At 33.5% G+C, this 20,384-nt stretch overlaps 1 protein-coding gene across 16 annotated transcripts in view; it reads right to left on the bottom strand.

Annotated features, from left to right (window-relative positions):
* LOC132720286 (nuclear receptor coactivator 7-like) overlaps positions 1 to 20,384 on the bottom strand; it is a gene marked incomplete at its 3' end in the record, with an annotated part of 75,315 nt that overhangs the window by 34,946 nt on the left and 19,985 nt on the right. For 8 of the 16 annotated variants that reach the window (XM_060704387.1, XM_060704386.1, XM_060704388.1 and 5 more), the window contains 3 exon segments: positions 3,850 to 3,903; positions 12,461 to 12,508; positions 15,402 to 15,514. In XM_060704387.1, the coding sequence (XP_060560370.1) occupies positions 3,850 to 3,903; positions 12,461 to 12,508; positions 15,402 to 15,514 (215 nt within the window). 16 annotated transcript variants of the gene reach the window in all.

Genomic DNA, 20,384 nt, shown 5'->3' with positions numbered 1-20,384 from the left:
CGCTGTGTCGTACGAAAATTAAATACATTGTATAGCTTTTCCAGGTCATTCGGGAATATTTACGCTCACATCGGCAATTTGACTGCTTGAATTTATGTGGACAAAGTCATTTTATAATTTATTTTATGTAAAGATTTCTTGTGAAAATGCCTTTGTTTTTGAATGTCTAATACTGGTGTTAATGTATACATGTCAGTTTCATCGTCGTCGATAATAATGATGTCAAAGTTTTCACAATTCATCTGCTGCAACCAAGCGTTTATACGTAAATGATATTACATTCTGTGGCAATCATAATTATACTGTTAAAAAAGCCAGATGTCATCAATTAGACAAATCTAACTCAAGAGTTAACAGGATTCAAATGAATATTATATAGATGAATAGAATAAGGAGTGAATAAATAAGAAGTGGTACCAGAGTGCAAAAAAATGAAGACAATATTTTAGAGCAATTTGGGTGCAAGGAAAACTGAAAAAGTGCTGGCAAAAGTCAAAGACCAAAGCTCCTTCCAGTAAAATATACACAATTTGTCGATCACTGTTGTTCTACTTTAATCTACTGCTGTTAACATTTTATGAATATATTATATTATAATCATAATATATTATATTATTAAACATATGGCACAGAATGTTTAATAAAATTGAAAGAAAGTTCATAATCATATTGCTCTTCTTTATTGACATTTGCAGTAAATATTAAAAATAAATACGGACAAGTGAACATTGAGTACGGACAAGTAAATTTCTTAGGTTACTTGTCCGTGGACAAGTACAATTTTCTGAGATTTTGCCGGCCCTGATGCTTTTGAGAGGTTTATACATTTTTAGGTAGTAACATAATTATAATACCACAGTGAAAGAATGTATTTTGAGAAGTTATAGGACTGGTGTAAGTAATTATTTCCTGAGGCTTTAAGGCTATACAGTTGAATCATGTATATCAAGAGATTCAATAAATAAAATTAATGAATGTATATACAGATAAAGTAGTATTTCCTGAGGTTATACAGTTAAAGCATGTATTTCAAGAGGTTATACAGTTAATGAATGTATTTCAAGAAGTTATATACAGATAAAGCATGGCTATACAGTTAAAGCATGTATTTCAAGAGGTTATACAGTTAAAGCATGTATTTCAAGAGGTTATACAGTTAATGAATAAATGTATTTCAAGAAGTTATATACAGTTAAAGCATGGCTATACCGTTAAAGCATGTATTTCCTGAGGTTATACAGTTAAAGCATGTATTTCAAGAGGTTATACAGTTAAAGCATGTATTTTCTGAGGCTTTACAGTTAAAGCATGTATTTCAAGAGGTTATACAGTTAAAGCATGTATTTCCCGAGGTTATACAGTTAAAGCATGTATTTCAAGAGGTTATACAGTTAAAGCATGTATTTCAAGAGGTTATACAGTTGAAGCATTATTTCCTGAGTTTATACAGTTAAAGCATGTATATCAAGAGGTTATACAGTTAAAGCATGTATTTCCTGAGGTTATACAGTTAAAGCATGTATTTCAAGAGGTTTAAACAGTTAAAGAATGTATTTCAAGAGGTTTAAACAGTTAAAGCATGTATTTCAAGAGGTTATACAGTTAAAGCATGTATTTCAAGAGATTTATACAGTTAAAGCATGTATTTCCTGAGGTTATACAGTTAAAGCATGTATTTCAAGAGGTTTAAACAGTTAAAGCATGTATTTCAAGACATTATATACAGTTAAAGCATGTTTTTCCTGAGGCTTACTACACAGTTAAAGTATATATTTTAAGAGGTTATACAGTTTACTAAAGTGTTACTATATTTGGCAGCAGGGTATACATAAAGGTTTTATGTACTAAAGTATTACTATATTTGGCAGCAGGGTATACACAAAGGTTTTATGTACTAAAGTATTACTATATTTGGCAGCAGGGTATACACAAAGGTTTTATGTACTAAAGTGTTACTATATTTGGCCGCAGGGTATACACAAAGGTTTTATGTACTAAAGTGTTACTATATTTGGCAGCAGGGTACGTATACACAAAGGTTTTTATTTACTTAAGTGTTACTATATTTGACAGCAGGGTATACACAAAAAGTGTTACTATATTTGCCAAATATCATGCACAGTAATGTAATGCAGGTATATTTGAACTTAAAAAAGGTGAAAAAAATAACAAATGAGGATTGATCTGGTCTGTAAGATTATTACGTCACTATGTTATATATATAGAATGATTTTATCATGCCTCATTGACTCACAACAAGATACAAATGATTGCTCAAACAAACCAACAAGCCATTTACAAATGCAATTAGAAATATGACAAGCAAAAACACCCACCTTCAATCTAAAATATCGTTAACAAAAAAATACATTAACAGGTACATCCTGAAAGCTATAATGTTTGAACCATCAATGTTGCTTGATTTTATATAAGTGACAGAAAGATGGTATTTAAGTGTTGTGATGTAGACGCTATTGTCAGGGTGAGGAGGACAGCTCTCCTTGAGCTAAAAATTAAGCAACTTGACGGGTAGCTAAACAAGAGCAATTCACATGCAGTGTAAATGCTCTTCTGTAAAAAATAAAACAAAACAAACAAGAGCTGTCCGTAAGACAGCGCGCTCGACTTTTTTATTGCTTGCCAATAAAAAAAGTTTTTGCAGTAAAAGGCAATACAAGAATCTCTGTATTTTTAAAGTGAACAATGGCCATGAGCATTAAGATATTTAGTGAAGAATTATTTTTTTTAGATTTTTTAAGTTTTTTAGTGCTTGCCTTTAATACAAAACATTGACAGTTAAGGGCCATAATTCAAATAAAATCTTTGACAGAATTACCTTCTCCTGGACATGTTTGGGAATCATGATTGTAAACAAGTATTCCAACTTTCAAATTAATATCTCAAACAGTTCAGTCAAAAAGTGGACTGGTACTAAAAACTTAACCAAGATTCTAAGGTGATAAAAGGCCTTAATTTTTAAAACAAATCCTTGACAGAGTTACCTTCTCTTGCGTACAGATGGGGGTAATGATGTGAAATAGCATTAAAAGTTTCAAAGCAATATCTCAAAGGGTTAAGGCAATAAGTGGATTTTACCCATATTCAATGTATTTTCTAAGTCAAAAAGGGGCATAATTCTGTCAAAAACCTTGACAGAGTTATGTCCTCTTGTCTGTTGATGAAGGTCGTGATGGTAAACAAGTATGATCAGTTTCAAAGCAATACCTCCAATGGTTTTGAAATAAAGTGAGGTGGTACAAAAAACTTAACCAAGCTCAATACACTTTCTAAGTCAAAAAAGGGCCATAATTCTGTCAAAAACCTTGACAGAGTTATGTACTCTTGTCTGTAGATGGAGGTTATGATGGTGAACAAGTATGGTAAGTTTCAAAGCCATACTTGTAATACTTCTGAAATAAAGTGGGGTGGTACGAAAAACTTAACCAAGGTGTGACGCCAACGCCGACGCCGACGCCGACGCCGACGCCGGGGCGAGTAGGATAGCTCCCCTTTTCATAGAAAAGTCGAGCTAAAAACCAAAAAGCGGGCATAGCTCAAAACAATATAGCTTTAAGATCTTCAATTGACCCTTGTCTAACAACTTCACCTTGTCAAGATAAACAAGTACATGTATTCAAACTTTCATGTTGATAACTTTTAAAATGTTTGAATAATGGGCAATATTAATGTTTTTGCATGATGACAAATGATGAAGGCTGAATGCAGCGCTCATTATAGCTAGATTTTTTCTTCAAAACAGAAGAGCTAAAAGGAATTATTTCCAATTGCCTAGGTGTACAGAACCTCTATACTTAGAAGCTTGACACACCAAAAAGTGTTGTGTTTTACCTTCATGTCTTGAACCCCATATTTTCTCCCTGAGAGTCTTTTTGTGAGGTTTACCTGGAAGTACACAATACATGGAAACGCATACAATATATACGTATATATATATATAACATGCAAGACATGCAAACTACTTCTATAACAGTAAAAGTAATCAAACTATAGAAATATATAACAGTACAATAATCTGATAGGGAATAAAGTTTTAATAGGTCTTATCACCAAAGCTAATGCCTGGTAAAGGTTACCTAAGATTATTGAAAAAAGTACTGATTAAATAATACAAAAATAATTGTTATAGCTCTTTTTGGAATTTATAGTTTATTTCATAAATATTATCATTTGTCATATGTCTTAGATTTACACATCACAATAGCAGGCGTCAACTTCACTGTGCCGAGTTGCAGATGTAAAAAGCTGCCTAGTACTTCACTTCATTGTTGTTATATTTTTCTAGTCCTTGAAGAAAATATTGATTCCAGCACTTTTAAGGGTTGAAATTTGAGCACCACTCAAACCATTGCGGGGGGCATGAGAGATGTTGCACTTTTTCATTATCCCCTCATGTACAGACTCAATCAAACCGATGCTGCAATTTTTATATAGTTTTATAATGATTTATGCTTCAGAGGGATCACCTTTCTCCAGATCTTCATATTCATAAAAAGTAAATGGCAAACTAACGTACTAACGTGTCCCGAGTTATTTTTTCAAGTGAACATTTTTTTTACTTTTTTACTGTTTATGTTAAAAGAATTCAAATTTCAGTAATGCAGGAACAGATTTGTTTATTTATTTCCTTTTTGCACACCTTTTTAACTAACCCTTACTGATCTAAATATGTCTTTAAATGAACTTGTCCATCTTTCAGTCTGGACAAAACTATGCATCATTGTATTAGGGAAAATTTAAAGGCACATTATTCTACAGAAACGAATATTTTTTTATGTCTTGAGAAAGGGCAAATATGAATTTTATAATGTTAATAAATGGTTCTAGAGCATGCTAGATGCTTGTTATCTAGTGCTAAATACAAAATAATTTGTCATAAAAGTAGCAAAATGTAAAGAAAGTAGTATTTTGACTTCGATGCAAATAATACTTAAAATCAGTATAACTGCATGTAGTATTGCCCAACAGCAACAGAAGAAAACTATTGTTAAGGTAACTCAGGCCAATGAGTAACTTTTTGGAAACTATAAAACTACACCAAAACTTGATATCTTTTGAGAAATAAAAATAAAAGCATTTCTGGTGTAAAATGGGCCTTTAAAAAAAACCTGTATGTATTGACTGAACAGCGAAGATCAATCACTTGTTGGCATGGGTAGAAAAGGTAACTGCCAGCAGCATAAATGTTAATACCAAAACAAATCTAAGACACTCCCTAGGTTCTATTTTTTTTTCCAGTTTTTCCTTCCTCTTTATCTAAGAGTCACTCCCAAGGTTCTTATTTTTTTTCCCAGTTTTTCCTTCCTCTTTATCTAAGAGTCACTCCCTAGGTTCTATTTTTTTTCCAGTTTTTCCTTCCTCTTTATCTAAGAGTCACTCCCAAGGTTCTAATTTTTTTTTCCAGTTTTTCCTTCCTCTTTATCTAAGAGTCACTCCCAAGGTTCTATTTTTTTTTAGTTTTTCCTTCCTCTTTATCTAAGAGTCACTCCCTAGGTTCTATTTTTCTTTCCAGTTTTTCCTTCCTCTTTATCTAAGAGTCACTTCCAATGTTCTAATTTTTTTTCCAGTTTTTCCTTCCTCTTTATCTAAGAGTCACTCCCAAGGTTCTAATTTTTTTTCCAGTTTTTCCTTCCTCTTTATCTAAGAGTCACTCCCAAGGTTCTAATTTTTTTTCCAGTTTTCCCTTCTTCTTTATCTAAGAGTCACTCCCAAGGTTCTATTTTTTTTAGTTTTTCCTTCCTCTTTAAGTCTTTACAATTAAATCTAATTACAAAGCATTAAGTCAATTACATTACATGAAAGGTATTATTATAAAACAACATAATAAATGATGTCTCATGTTCCTCTCAAATTCTGCTGCCACCTATTTAATTGATACTCCTTCAGACATCAGTGTATGATTAATCATTAAGTCGTAAATTTTAACTTGGTCAATGCGTGAACTTTTCATACCATTACAGTTCGCAAAAGTTTGTCTGCCAATGAAATCACTCTATTTTGTTTAAATTTTGCCTAAATATTTACCATACAGTGCTGTAACTCAACTGTATGTATTAAATGTACATTTCATAAAGAAATTTAAAGTTTAATTGTTCTCTATTGTTCATGGATTTTACTTTTTTGGCTCACTGATTATATCCGCATGTCAAAAAGTTCTACTTGTCCAAAGGCAAAAAATCCCAGAGTTGGGCAAAGGAGTTGGGCAAAGGATTTCTGCACCCCTGACAAATGTGAATGATCCGACAACATACTGAAAATACAGTATGCCAGTGTGATGTCAGACCTGATATCTAGCTGAACAGACATGACAAGGGACATTCACAGACAACACATTGGCCTTATAAACTGACAGGGCATTATTCTTTAAAGATGGTCACCTGAAGTTCTTAATCCCATTATGTCTTGCCTTATCTCTCATAATTTAAATAAGGAACTGACCTTGAACTTGGCTTAAACTTTCTTACCTAAAACAGATATTACAAGCCTTAAAATTTATACATAATGCCATCAACTTCTGGCTTCATTCAATCCAGTTATAACAAGTTTTAAGACTAAACATCAAATCTTTTAACCCTCACCTAATATGGAACTTGTTTTCTTTTCATTGACCTTCAACTTTAAATGCCGCTGACTCATCACTATAATTTCTGCATTATAATGGAAATGAATTAGACAAGGCATGTCATCAGAGCCTTTTAGAAGTTTTCACAATTTATTGATCTCACAGAAAATGTAATAACATACTGTAAGTCAGAAGGGACTTGCCAATGGTAATCAGCAAATAACTGTAGCAGACTTTTATAACTTGATATTGCATTCGTACATTCCCACGGGACCAAACAAATTTGCAAAGCTTCCACCTAAATTCATTTTGTAAAGAAGATCTGCGATTGTCATGGGGACGTCTGTCACAAAAAGAAGACAGCATGTGGTGTTACATTTGCAGCTGAAAAATCACACTTCATTATGTTGCAATCAGTTAAGTGACATTTAAGTCAGAACAGTCAAACTTTCTTCTTATTGAAGCTTGTATTGAGCTTTTGTTCATTGCCCTTTTATCTTTTGTTACATTTTATTTTGCAACTGCCTTTGAGATTTTGTTTCATTACCCTTTGAGCTTTTGTTACATTTTATCTTGCAACTGCCTTTGAGATTTTGTTTCATTACCCTTTGAGCTCTTGTTACATTATATCTTGCAACTGCCTTTGAGCTTTGGTTTCATAACACTTTGAGCTTTTGTTACATTACATCTTGCAACTGCTTTTGAGATTTTGTTAAATTACCCTTTGAGCTCTTGTTACATTATATCTTGCAACTGCCTTTGAGCTTTGGTTTCAATACCCTTTGAGCTTTAGTTACATTATATCTTGCAACTGCCTTTGAGCTTTGGTTTCATTACCCTTTGAGCTTTAATTACATTATATCTTGCACCTGCCTTTGAGCTTTGGTTTCATTACACTTTGAACTTTTGTTACATTACATCTTGCAACTGCCTTTGAGCTTTGGTTTCATTACCCTTAGAGCTTTTGTTATGGTACATCTTGCAACTGCCTTTAAGCTTTCTTTTCATTACCCTTTAAGCTTTTATCACATTACATCATCCAATTGCCTTTGAGCTTTTGTTATTTTACATCTTGCAACTGCCTTTGAGATTTTGTTACAGTACCCTTTGAGCTTTTATTACATTACATCTTGAAACTGCCTTTGAGTTTTTGTTCTATTGCATTATGAAACTAATCTTTGGGCCTTCACTGTGTAACATATTGCTACTGCTTTTAGCTTTTGCTATATCACATCTTGTTACTATCTTTGTGCCTTTACTATATTACACCTTGTTACTGCTTAAAGCTTTTGTTGCTTCTGCTTTGAGCTTTTGTTGTTACTGCTTTGAGCTTTAGTTACTTATCAGAGCTTTTTTATACTGCAATTTTCTCCATGATGCATTTACTAATAAAGAGATTTCCTGGATGATCTATTTTGAGTTGCATCCAAATTTAATATTGTGACTTGCAAAGCCATTAGACCTATTTGATTCAAATAATGGAACAGTTTTAACATTAGGGAAAATTGCAAACTGACATGAAGTTTTCAGTTTAAATTCTTCCAACAATAAATATTCTGGTAATATCTTGAACACTGTTGTTATTATGTATCATAATAATGTATTTCCTGAAGTGCATCAGTCTGAAGTACATTATCAGTCGGTCAAAGACATCACAATTATTCTCCTCTCTTATTACAATACAGAATTGTGAAACAATTGATTAGAAAGAGTGAAAACACTGGGCATGCTTTGACTTCCAATTTGATGTTATAAGGGATGATAAATTAAGAACTGTCTCATTTTCTTCGTGTTTTCATTTTTAATCCTGTTTTAAAGCATTTGTCAATAGCAAAAATAAAATACTACACAAACAAAAATACATTTTGTCCGGCTCTAACTTGAATCTTGATTCCTGAGAAAACCATGGTTCATTAACTCAAGGGAAGTTAATTAGCTGAATTTATTTAATAGATTAGCCCAGTTTCTATTTTTGGAACAGTCCATTATCAAATCTTGGGATGTCAAGATAAAATGTTATTTTGAAGTTATTCAGTCAACAGTGTTCAGCAAGGTCAGACTGCAATGGCAAAACACTTTCAGTTATAGAAGAAACTTCTTCTTTTTTTTTTAAATGGAAGAATAACTTTTTATTTGACATGTCAGCAAACCAATAAAGTTAAATGTTAACAAATTTGCCAGGTTTCCTCAAAAATAATGTGTTTCTGTTGTTTTTTTTTCCGAACACAACCAAACAACATCAAATACATTTCAACTGAAAAAAGAATAATCTGAATAAAAGACAACCTTAAAATAAAAAGCAAAGCATTTCAATGTGGGTTTTGTTGATGAAGAAGATCATATGACAAAAGGAGAATTATTGAAGAATTATGTAGCTTTTATTTAAAATCAATTATCATTAAATCATGTGAATTTACAAAAATAAAAAATCCTTTGCCTGAGAGGATTTTTTTTACCTCAATGTACAATGTAATTTATGAGATGCACTTAATCAATACCATGTGTTTAAGTAACATTTTACTTCATTCATACAGACAAACCAAAAAACAATAGCTATCAACTAATGAAACTGCTAGCTGTAAAAAATCTCATCAAAATTCTATGAGGAAGAAAAAAGAAGAAAAATCAAGGCAATTTAAGAAACTTAAGTATTGCAAGAGTAGAACATCAGACTTAAACATGCCTCAAGATGCGGGAAAGATGGAAGTTTTTACAGGAGATCCACCGAGGACAAGAAAGCCCTTAAACACAACATTTGAAAATATTACATAGATTAAGTAAAGCACTTTATATTAAAAAAATTGCAAAAGATAATAGAAAAATATGCTCAAAATTAAATTGAAAATAATTACATTATATAATAATATTTAAGTGAAAGCATTGCATTTAGCCATAATAACTGTACATTTTCAACACTTTTCATTTTCGGGTGGTTTTAGCATGGTGACCTTGACTCCACTGACCAATTAGTAAGAGAACCCGGCTCCAAAGTTTTTCAAGGAGCATAAAAAAAAATGTCTTATTAGTCATAATGGCAAAAAGTAACAAAATTAGTTCTAACCTCAGTGACCTTAATTAACCCATTATGGACAAGTGATAAACTACCACCTCCTCCCCCCCCCACCCCCCGGGCCACCCCAACCCCACCCTGCCCGTGGTTAGAGGTCAATCACTTTGGTACCTACAATACACAGAGAAATAAACAGAAATTTTCTACAGAAGTAGGAGGAAAATATTCCATCAACATTTTAATACTCCAAAAGATATATCTGGGAAGATCAAAATCCATTTTTTCCTAAAGACATAATAACCAGAAATTCTCCTCAAATAGATTTAGATGGTACAAATTAAGTACATAAAAGTACAGAATGTTCTTATAATTATGTACAATTAGAATGCACACAAAGCGAAATTAAATAAAGAAATAATGGCACAAATTGCAACAAGAACTTTATATAAAATAATCCAATATAAATGTCTATGTTACAATAAATTGCTTTATTAAAACTATTAAGTAACAGTGGCTGCTCTTTATCATTGATTTAATATTAAAACCTCGTAAAAAAATAACTATGGGCAATTACAAATTTGAAGTAGAGCAAATATTATGTTACTATGGGCAGTAGAGCAAGTCATTTTATAAAAATTTATAAAAATTAAGTAACAGTTTTAGAAAAAATTGTCTTAACAAGAAAAGAAAATTAAGAGCTTGTCATAATATTTAGACACATTGTAAGATTCATGCATAAAGTATAGTTCTGTTTAAAAAAACAAGAGCTGTCCGTAAGACAGTGCGCTCGACTTTTTTATTGCTTGCCAATAAAAAAAGTTTTTGCAGTAAAAGGCAATACAAGAATCTCTGTATTTTTAAAGTGAACAATGGCCATGAGCATTAAGATATTTAGTGAAGAATTATTTTATTATGACATAATTTATGGTAAAGTGAACAAGTGGATAGGAATGAATTTTTTAGATTTTTTTAAGTTTTTTAGTGCTTGCCTATAATACAAAACATTGACAGTTAAGGGCCATAATTCAAATAAAATCTTTGACAGAATTACCTTCTCCTGGACATGTTTGGGAATCATGATTGTAAACAAGTATTCCAACTTTCAAATTAATATCTCAAACAGTTCAGTCAAAAAGTGGACTGGTACTAAAAACTTAACCAAGATTCTAAGTCGATAAAAGGCCTTAATTTTTAAAACAAATCCTTGACAGAGTTACCTTCTCTTGCGTACAGATGGGGGTAATGATGTGAAATAGCATTAAAAGTTTCAAAGCAATATCTCAAAGGGTTAAGGCAATAAGTGGATTTTACCCATATTCAATGTATTTTCTAAGTCAAAAAGGGGCATAATTCTGTCAAAAACCTTGACAGAGTTATGTCCTCTTGTCTGTTGATGAAGGTCGTGATGGTAAACAAGTATGGTCAGTTTCAAAGCAATACCTCCAATGGTTTTGAAATAAAGTGAGGTGGTACAAAAAACTTAACCAAGCTCAATACACTTTCTAAGTCAAAAAAGGGCCATAATTCTGTCAAAAACCTTGACAGAGTTATGTACTCTTGTCTGTAGATGGAGGTTATGATGGTGAACAAGTATGGTAAGTTTCAAAGCCATACTTGTAATACTTCTGAAATAAAGTGGGGTGGTACGAAAAACTTAACCAAGGTGTGACGCCGACGCCGACGCCGGGGCGAGTAGGATAGCTCCCCTTTTCATAGAAAAGTCGAGCTAAAAACAACAACAACAAAAAAACAAATCCACAATGTGAAATGTTCATTCTACAAGGCATTAACATAGAAACCCATAACCTCTGAAAACTAAATGTTTTATGTATAAATTAGCATTAAATGCCCCAAGTATTTAAGCTGCATCTCCCTGCAATCTACCCAGGCTCTAAAAGAGACTCCACTGAGAATTTTTGACATGACAAACTGGAAATAATTTTTCAAGATTATAATGTTCCATTTGATGTAGATCTAGAACAATAACTTGTGTGAAAAATTTTAGAGCATTCGCTCACTATGTCTTTTTGGAATAACTATTATTACTGTGAAAATTAACCCAAAATTGAAAAGCGTTTAAACCAACACTTAAAGGGACTCCACTGAGGTTTTTTGACATGACGGGACTGGAAATAATTTTTTGAGATTATTAATCCATTTGATGTAGATCTACACTAATAACGTTTGTGCAAAATTTCAGATCATTAGCTCCCTCCGTTTTTCCAGAATAATTATTATAATAGTGAAAAATGACCCAAAATTGAAAAGCGTTTAGCAAATAGGACTGAGAATAGCACAAACATATGATTTTCAATGTATTTCTTGTATATTTCTTGGTTATATTTTATATATATTTCTGTTTTAAGCGCTCATGTTTATCTATGTGAAAAATTAAAACTTTATGTTTTTAGGCTTATAAACCTCAGTCACCAGGAGTCCCTTTAACACTCAAATCAAGATGACAAAATTGTAATTTTCCATTTAATTCTGAGTATAATTATATCTTCATTATTTTTTTGCATATTCTTCTGTTTTATGTACCCCAGCTAATCTATGAGAGAAATTAAAATTTTAAGTTTCTAGGTTTTTGTGAAGTTCCTTTAACACTTCTGTCTTTACTAAATTAAAATTTTCATCCTGATATACCAAAGCTTAAAAAATTGCTAAAATATTACCTCAGAGGCTAGTGCATTTAAGAAATTCAGCAGGCCAAAGGTTATGGGTTTTTTTGTTTTTTTTTAAATAAGCAAAATAAATCTTTGCAATGCTCGTTCATAAGAACATGGCAGTCTACAACAAAGTATAACAACAATTCTACAAAAAGGCAAAAGATCCGTTAAGCCATACAGCATAACAAAAACATCACTTACTGACGAGGGCCTCTAAATTCTCACTCGAATATCGACTCACTATCTCCACTTTAGATGCAAGTAAAGAAAAATAATAAAATCGGTGATGTCTTGAAAACAGAAAAAAAATCAAGCAATAATTATAGTTATGTAAAAGCCAGGTATTTCTTAACAATAAATAAGTGTGCATAATAACATAATTCACAAGCCAGGCTCTGTGTCATGTCAAAAATGAAGTACTCCAGGATAAAATTTTCCAAGTTCAAACTCAGATCTCAGGTAACCGATTGGTCGGAAACCGTCACATAGATGAATTGACCAATGAAAATTTTGGATTCCAAGTCTCAGAAAAGAGAATTTACAATAAGCTTCATAAGGTCCTTGCAAAGTTTATTAACAGAGTGCATTAAAAGGCATTTCAAAATGTATGCAATCCCTGCAATTAAATAAAAGAAATAAGTGTACTTCATAACAAAACTGGTTTAACTAAAGCTACATGTATTAAACAATTTAGTGTAAACAAACATTCACAATAAGTCATTCACAATGGAGTGCATTCTTATATTACTCACAATGGAGTGTATTCACAATAAGTCATTCACAATAAAGCACTGTATTCTTACAAAGTTCACAATAAGCCAACTTTGTAATTAGTTAAAATACTAGACTAATAATTTATTATAAGCTATAAGCTAGCATGTATAAATGATATCAATATTAAAAGAGATTTCTACTGTTTTATCATATAAACTTATCTCAATCATTTAATAAAAGTGATTTCAAATTTTACATCACATTAACTTATCAGCAACAGTGTGCATAATAACCAATAAGCCAGGGTTGAAATAGCTTATATTTAAATGGCAACCAGTAAACAATTTTCCATCATTTTTATTCTTAAACACAAAAAGCCAGTAATGAAAACAACAAACATAACTCTGTAAACAACACACAGTGACAGTGAACTATCTTTATCTTAATTGAATCCCTTATGCCTAGGTCACGAATAAAACGGGCGCCGTCCGATTAAACGATTTTTATAAAATCGACAGATTTTTTGATGTCGTGGATGCCGGGCGGTTTTAAATCTGATACCTTGCGTGGTCATGAATGAAACAGTCATCAGGCGATTTTTGCCGAATGGATTTTACAGAAAGAATTGAACGTATCGGGCAGTCGCCGCCCGATGTCCGTACGGCGCCTTTGCGATTAAAAAGTGAATCGGACGGTTGCCGCGCGGGCGCCAGGTGACAATGACTTTACATTTAATGACATACTTCAGCCAGTTGTAATTATGCCAGTAAAGAAGTCAGCTGCCAAAGCCAAGGGGAAGGCCAAGGAGATGGTCCGTGTTGTTGACACCGAGTCACCACGGCCAGTATCGAGGCCGTAGAAGGCGAAAATCAATCAGACATTCGCATGGACATTGAAGAAAAAAATCATGTTTACTTAAGTATTCAAAAGAATTCACAAATATAATTTTGAGGCAATTACAACTTCTTCAAGCTGAAATTACAACAAACATAAGCAGCCTGGTCGCCGGATGACAAAACGATGACCGCCCGGTGCCTGTACATGAATCGTCCGGGTACCGGGCAATAATCGTTTGACTACTTGTCTCTATTCAGGCAACGGGCGGGGCCCGGCCGATGTCCGCCCGGACGCCATTTAAATCGGACGGTGTTTTAGTAGAACAAGAAATCGCCCGATCAAAAAATCATCGCCCGGTCGCCACCAGGCGACCGAGCGATGTCCGCTCGATGATATTTATACTCAGTGACCCCAAAAATTATCGTCCGGCCGCCGTTAGCTTTTAAGTATTACTTAAAACTCGAAGGTGCCCGCCCGATGAGCAAAATTTTCAGCTGCTGCCGTCCGATAGTCACTGCCGCCAGACGGACGCCGGCCGATATTGCGATTTTTTGGAGAAACAGACGCCGCCCGGCGGCATTTTCTTATTTGTGACCTAGGTTTTAAGTAGATTACTATTACAAAATTGGTGGGGGTTACATGCTTAAAATAACAAATACAAAACACAAAAAGAAAAAAACCTTTCTGTTGTGTTTGCTTTCAATTCTAATTGCAAATTTAATCTTGAACCTGTTTTATTGACCTTTTGTCGGTATTTTTTTGGCATTAGGATCTTCAAGTTTCAAGCGTAACTTTTTGCCCATCATTTGAAATTTACACTATGATTGGTCAACTTGTTTATTTCTACGCATTAAAACATTGTCATTATTTGCTGGTGGAAAACTGCCTTTGGCAATAAAAACATTGACTGAAATTGGCTATACATCAGTTAAAAAAAAAAATCTTCATTAAAATACTCAGATTAACTCTTCTTCCTGGTTTAATTTGTTTTTTATCTCCTAATTTGCATATGTAATTAAAACATTAAACCTCATCTAAAAGCATTTCTGACACTAATCTTAAAATCATGACAAGGAGAAAGCTTTGGTAAATAGATATCTCAACCTCATTTTCCCCTCTATATAAATCAGGAAGTTGCATTATTGACAAAATAAGCTGCTTGGAAAAAAAACATATGACAATGGGCCAATAAACTTGTTGGGGTCTGTTTTTATATTGTTGTTTCTTTTTTGTTGTTGTTTTTGTTTGTTTTTCAAATACAACAGAATGTAATCCAATTATTTAAGCCTGATTTTACATGTAGCTATGAAAGGGGGCCGTAAATGTGCATAGAGGGTAAACATTGAGGTATCAAATCACTTGCCCCTATAACAACAGCTTCAACTTCTATGTAACATCTTTCATGCTATTATCATCCTAGCTATCATCCTACACTGTAAAAATTGAAGCTTTCACAGAAATGACCACTTGTTTATACATTGTAGAAGAATACTGTACAGTCTAAGAGGGTCAACTGATGTTTTCCTACACCAGCAAAGCTAGAAAGTCAAACAATGACCTTAAACAGTGTAGATTTGAATCAAAAACTTACTTGGTAAGTCAAGTTCACCACCAGTGATAGTGTTCACCGATGTCTGGCCATTACCACCTCCTGTTTTAAGGTCAAGGTCTTCACCATATGTTTGTTGGGGGTTTCCACGTAATCTGTAACAAAACATAACAATATACAAAATGTAATTATTAGCTATATAATCTATTTCAAAGTAACATTTTCTTATTAATCTAAAGTCAGGCATCACATTTCTTTTCTAGGATTATCTATTACCAATTTACCCACTTTTATCTGGGTCAAATAGGTCATTATTAGGTCATTCTTCTTTGATCTTCATTATCCAAGGTCACACACCATCAAATAATTTTGTACTTTCAGATACATTTACTTGACATATACGGTTTTGTCTTACTAAATATGAACAACTTGTATATTTACTAAATCAAGCAGCTGCTTCACTCAAAGTATGACCTTCAACCTTGACATTAGAAGTTCACCACAGAACCATTAACCCTTAACCTGCTTTAAACTTGTCCAGCTTCCATTTTGGAACTGTTCATTTTCTATTTTGAGGGATATCAAGATAAACATTTCAAGCAATTCAATTAAGAGCCTGGTCAGACATCACTGCCTTGCTCTTTACTGGTATGTGGAAAAGACCCTTACTTTTGTTCCGGCAGGGTAAAGGTGGAGAACGCATTCTTAGGAAGGTAAAATTCAGTGGTACTACTCTGAGGTAGTTAATATAAAGAATAAAGGATATGAAACACACAAAACAAAGTGGGTCCGGTTTCAGTCAATTTAATAGGTATCAGCCATGCAACAAGTAGTTAAATAATGTGAGGAGGGGCACCTTGAGTGACAAAAAGCTTGTGGCAAAGACTATCATTAATGTTGGTTTAAGTATGTCGAGAGTTGCCTGGATAACTGCAGTAACTTATATGAAATAAAGAAGGACTTACAACAGTTTTGCGATCAATACTCAATGTGTGACCTCATGTTTGATAACAGAATGTGTAAATTCTAATTGTTGTCATGCTGTTGAGAACTTCACATATCAACATTTGTATAAAAGATTTATAAGACCTTGACCTCTGACCTTAATAAAAAGAGACTCTGAAAACTATCAAGGTAAGTTATAACAGTAATATAACATAGTATGGGGTTGACATCAAATATTGATAACATATATAATTATACTCTATGGTAACAGATGTTGTTTTTTGTTAATGTCCTAAGCTTTGTGCACATATAATCTGAGATATTCTCCCAACATTTTTCACTGAATGGTTTCAGATATAACAAGAAATCCAATACCTTTAATTCATTAGTAGGACAGAGTGCTTTACTATTCTCAGAGACTGATAGTAAAACAAGAGCCTGGATAATGAATCATTATTTAAAGTTCAAAATAAGGGCCATAATTATGTCAAAATGATGTTAGAGTTATGGGCCTTATACAGTGACCAGTCCTTATCATGCTTGTAAGTTTCGAGATAAATTTGCCATACCCATACATGAATTATCATTAGCTTCTTTTTCTCTGCTGGCAGTTGGTATAACTATATATTGTGAAATCAGTATTTTGTATGGAAGTCAATTAACTGCTTTGTTTAAATTTTGATACCTTTATAATGCATAACTGCACATTCAGCAAGTACTTTCCTCAGTTGTTTAACATCTAACATGCTGTAAATCCATTATTAAAACATTACTTAACAAATGTTTGACATTTCTTAGGCATAAAACAAATGTATAATTTCTGAGGCAAAATGTGCCTTTAAGCAATCACAGATTTTCCGCAATTTTCACATAAATATAAAAGAGGAATTAAATATTCATTTTCTATGCACTTGTGTGCAATAAAGTTCTAGTAAAATCCATTAAAATTGACACTAATACTTCTCGCAAGAGAGAAACATCATAACAGCCTCCTCTTGTAGCTTAGCACTTCAGAAATTGTTCAATATTCTTTCATTTATAAACTGGTTTTGTTCTATTTCTTTGTGTTTGGTTCTCAGTTTTGTTTGATTGGTTATCTGTTCTTTTGCAGATTTTAACACATTTTTGGTCATTCTTGGTGGTCAGTCTCCTGTATAACTTTAAGCAGAAAATATTGTACCAACTTAATTAATTCTCCACAAGTGACTGGCAACTTATCCTAGATGATTTCCTAAATCAGTGTTGAGAGACAAATGACCCGCGAATGATGACAAAAACCAACATAATGGGTTTGCGACCAGCATGGATCCAGACCAGACTGCACATCTGCGCAGTCTGATCAGGATTCATGCTGTTCGCTTACTAAGGCCTAAAAAAAAAATATGTTTGTTTCGGGTATAAAAATGCGCCGACCCTAACTATTTTTTTCCGTTTTTGAACAACAAAAAAATATATTCGTTAGCGAATAGAGAGTTTCAAAGGGCGGATAAATGCGAATTGAACGCTTGATACGCTGTCGTAAAACTCTCAGACGATTTGGATCGGTTATTTTTAGTTATACGTGTTTTGATTGGTTCGTGCTGTATTGCGGTCCAATGAATATCACACTATTGGAAACAAAAATTCTACATGACGACGATATTTTTAGAAGGTAATTCCTACCGGAAGTATTCTCTGGCTTCCGTTTTAAATACATTGACATAGAGCGGAACAGGGTACCAAGCACGTGTTGCGGGAAAACACTTCCGACTTAGGAATTTCTTATACATGAAGATTTTTTCTTAAAATACAGGCACATAGGACTTAGTGTCACTCGTGGAGGATAAAACCATTTAAAAGTATGTAAAATCCAGTTGTTAGCATGTGTGTTCGACCCGTTTGATCTCTTTGTTGATGTAGTATTTCAAGCGTAAATACCAGGCTATAATGTACATGTCATGACGATCTCATCTTTCGGACCTGGGTGATTTCTGACTTTCTGGCTTTACTGTGGTAAATTTACGTGTAAATAAGGATCTGTTCATAGACAATTTTGATAGAAAATATATATTGCATTGATTCCATGCGAAAATCCGACGATATTACCTGCCGGTGGAAAATTTTGACACCGAGAACGAACATACCCATAATTTTCGTACTCGGATCATGCATACCTGTCAGTGAAATTTTTTTTTTTTTTTTTTAGTATATTGATATTTTATTGCATAAATAACAAGGTTTAACACATTGTAGTTCAAATCAATGCCACTATTTTTTTTATTTCTTTTAATATTTAAAAATTTGAAAAGCTGTTTTGATATGTCCTGTGCCACACTTCAAAATGAATGAGACCCTGGTCCCACTGAAAATCAAGACTAAGTGCACTTGAGTATAAAGTATAGCCACAGGTCATATGTACATAGCTATTCTGGAGATCTGCAAAGCTTTTCCAGTATATTTTTCATCCTCTTTTGCATACTGAAACAAATTTTTACCAGACTTGGAGTCTGACTCTACTGTGCATCATTTTGTTTCATACCGTCACAAATGTATCCCATTTTCCATGTGTTATTGAGACCTAGTCTTTGCTTTTTTTTCAGATGGGCCATGGACACTATGAGACGACACTTTGAATGACATCTACAAAATGCCAATTCATCAAAAAGCTTGGCTATTGTCTTTGATATGTTGATATACATGTATCTGATAGAAATAAATAGTATTTGATTGACAAGGGTGTCATTTTACAAATAGAAGTGTTTGCACTTTTTATGTGAACCAGTGTATCAAAAGTGCAATTCAGAATTATAGATTTTGTTAAATTGTACCACAGTGTCAAAATATAAACTTTGTTATACTGTAAGAGCTTCAAGATTGTTAATTCAATGAAATGTGCAGTATTTAATGCATGAATATCAAATAGTGAAAAACAGAATAAGTCTAGATTTTTTAACTGAAACTTTGAAAGCCAGATCACAGCATGTCATTTTAGGTCTTTTATTGTCCTTAACTCCTACCATGCAACCAATGTAGACTCAGATCAGCAGAATTGCAACCATGCAAGCTGATGAGAATCTGCAATGTTTGCTGTTCAGGTTAGAGTCAAACTTTAAAGTAGTGCCTGTAGCAAACAAACATCAAAATTAACACATGTTTGGGTATATTGTCTTTATTCAATATTGAAATAACATTAAATGGCATTTAAGCTATGCAGATTTTAATCAGAATTATTGTTTATATGATAAAATATGATAATACAAAGTCAAGCAATGTCAGTAGTGTAGGAAAGACTGCCATGTGCAAGAAAACACTCTGAACTTACGACTGATTTTGAAAAAAAAAAATTAAAAAAATAAAAAAAAATCCCTACCTACCCTACCTAGCAATTTTGGGAAGGTTACCCTAAACAAACAATTTGATGCCGCCGGGCGGCGTCTGTTTCTCCAAAAAATCGCAATATCGGCCGGCGTCCGTCTGGCGGCAGTGACTATCGGACGGCAGCAGCTGAAAATTTTGCTCATCGGGCGGGCACCTTCGAGTTTTAAGTAATACTTAAAAGCTAACGGCGGCCGGACGATAATTTTTGGGGTCACTGAGTATAAACATCATCGAGCGGACATCGCTCGGTCGCCTGGTGGCGACCGGGCGATGATTTTTTGATCGGGCGATTTCTTGTTCTACTAAAACACCGTCCGATTTAAATGGCGTCCGGGCGGACATCGGCCGGGCCCCGCCCGTTGCCTGAATAGAGACAAGTAGTCAAACGATTATTGCCCGGTACCCGGACGATTCATGTACAGGCACCGGGCGGTCATCGTTTTGTCATCCGGCGACCAGAATATGATATTCAATGTATTTTCTAAGTCAAAAAGGGGCATAATTCTGTCAAAAACCTTGACAGAGTTATGTCCTCTTGTCTGTTGATGAAGGTCGTGATGGTAAACAAGTATGGTCAGTTTCAAAGCAATACCTCCAATGGTTTTGAAATAAAGTGAGGTGGTACAAAAAACTTAACCAAGCTCAATACACTTTCTAAGTCAAAAAAGGGCCATAATTCTGTCAAAAACCTTGACAGAGTTATGTACTCTTGTCTGTAGATGG

Source organism: Ruditapes philippinarum, unplaced genomic scaffold (genome assembly GCF_026571515.1).
Source record: "Ruditapes philippinarum isolate M1 unplaced genomic scaffold, ASM2657151v2 ctg5360_1_1_1_1, whole genome shotgun sequence".
NCBI classification, from domain to species: Eukaryota; Metazoa; Mollusca; class Bivalvia; order Venerida; family Veneridae; genus Ruditapes; species Ruditapes philippinarum.
The sequence above is the reverse complement of the archived record's forward strand: the minus strand, read 5'-3'. Positions and strand labels throughout refer to the sequence as shown.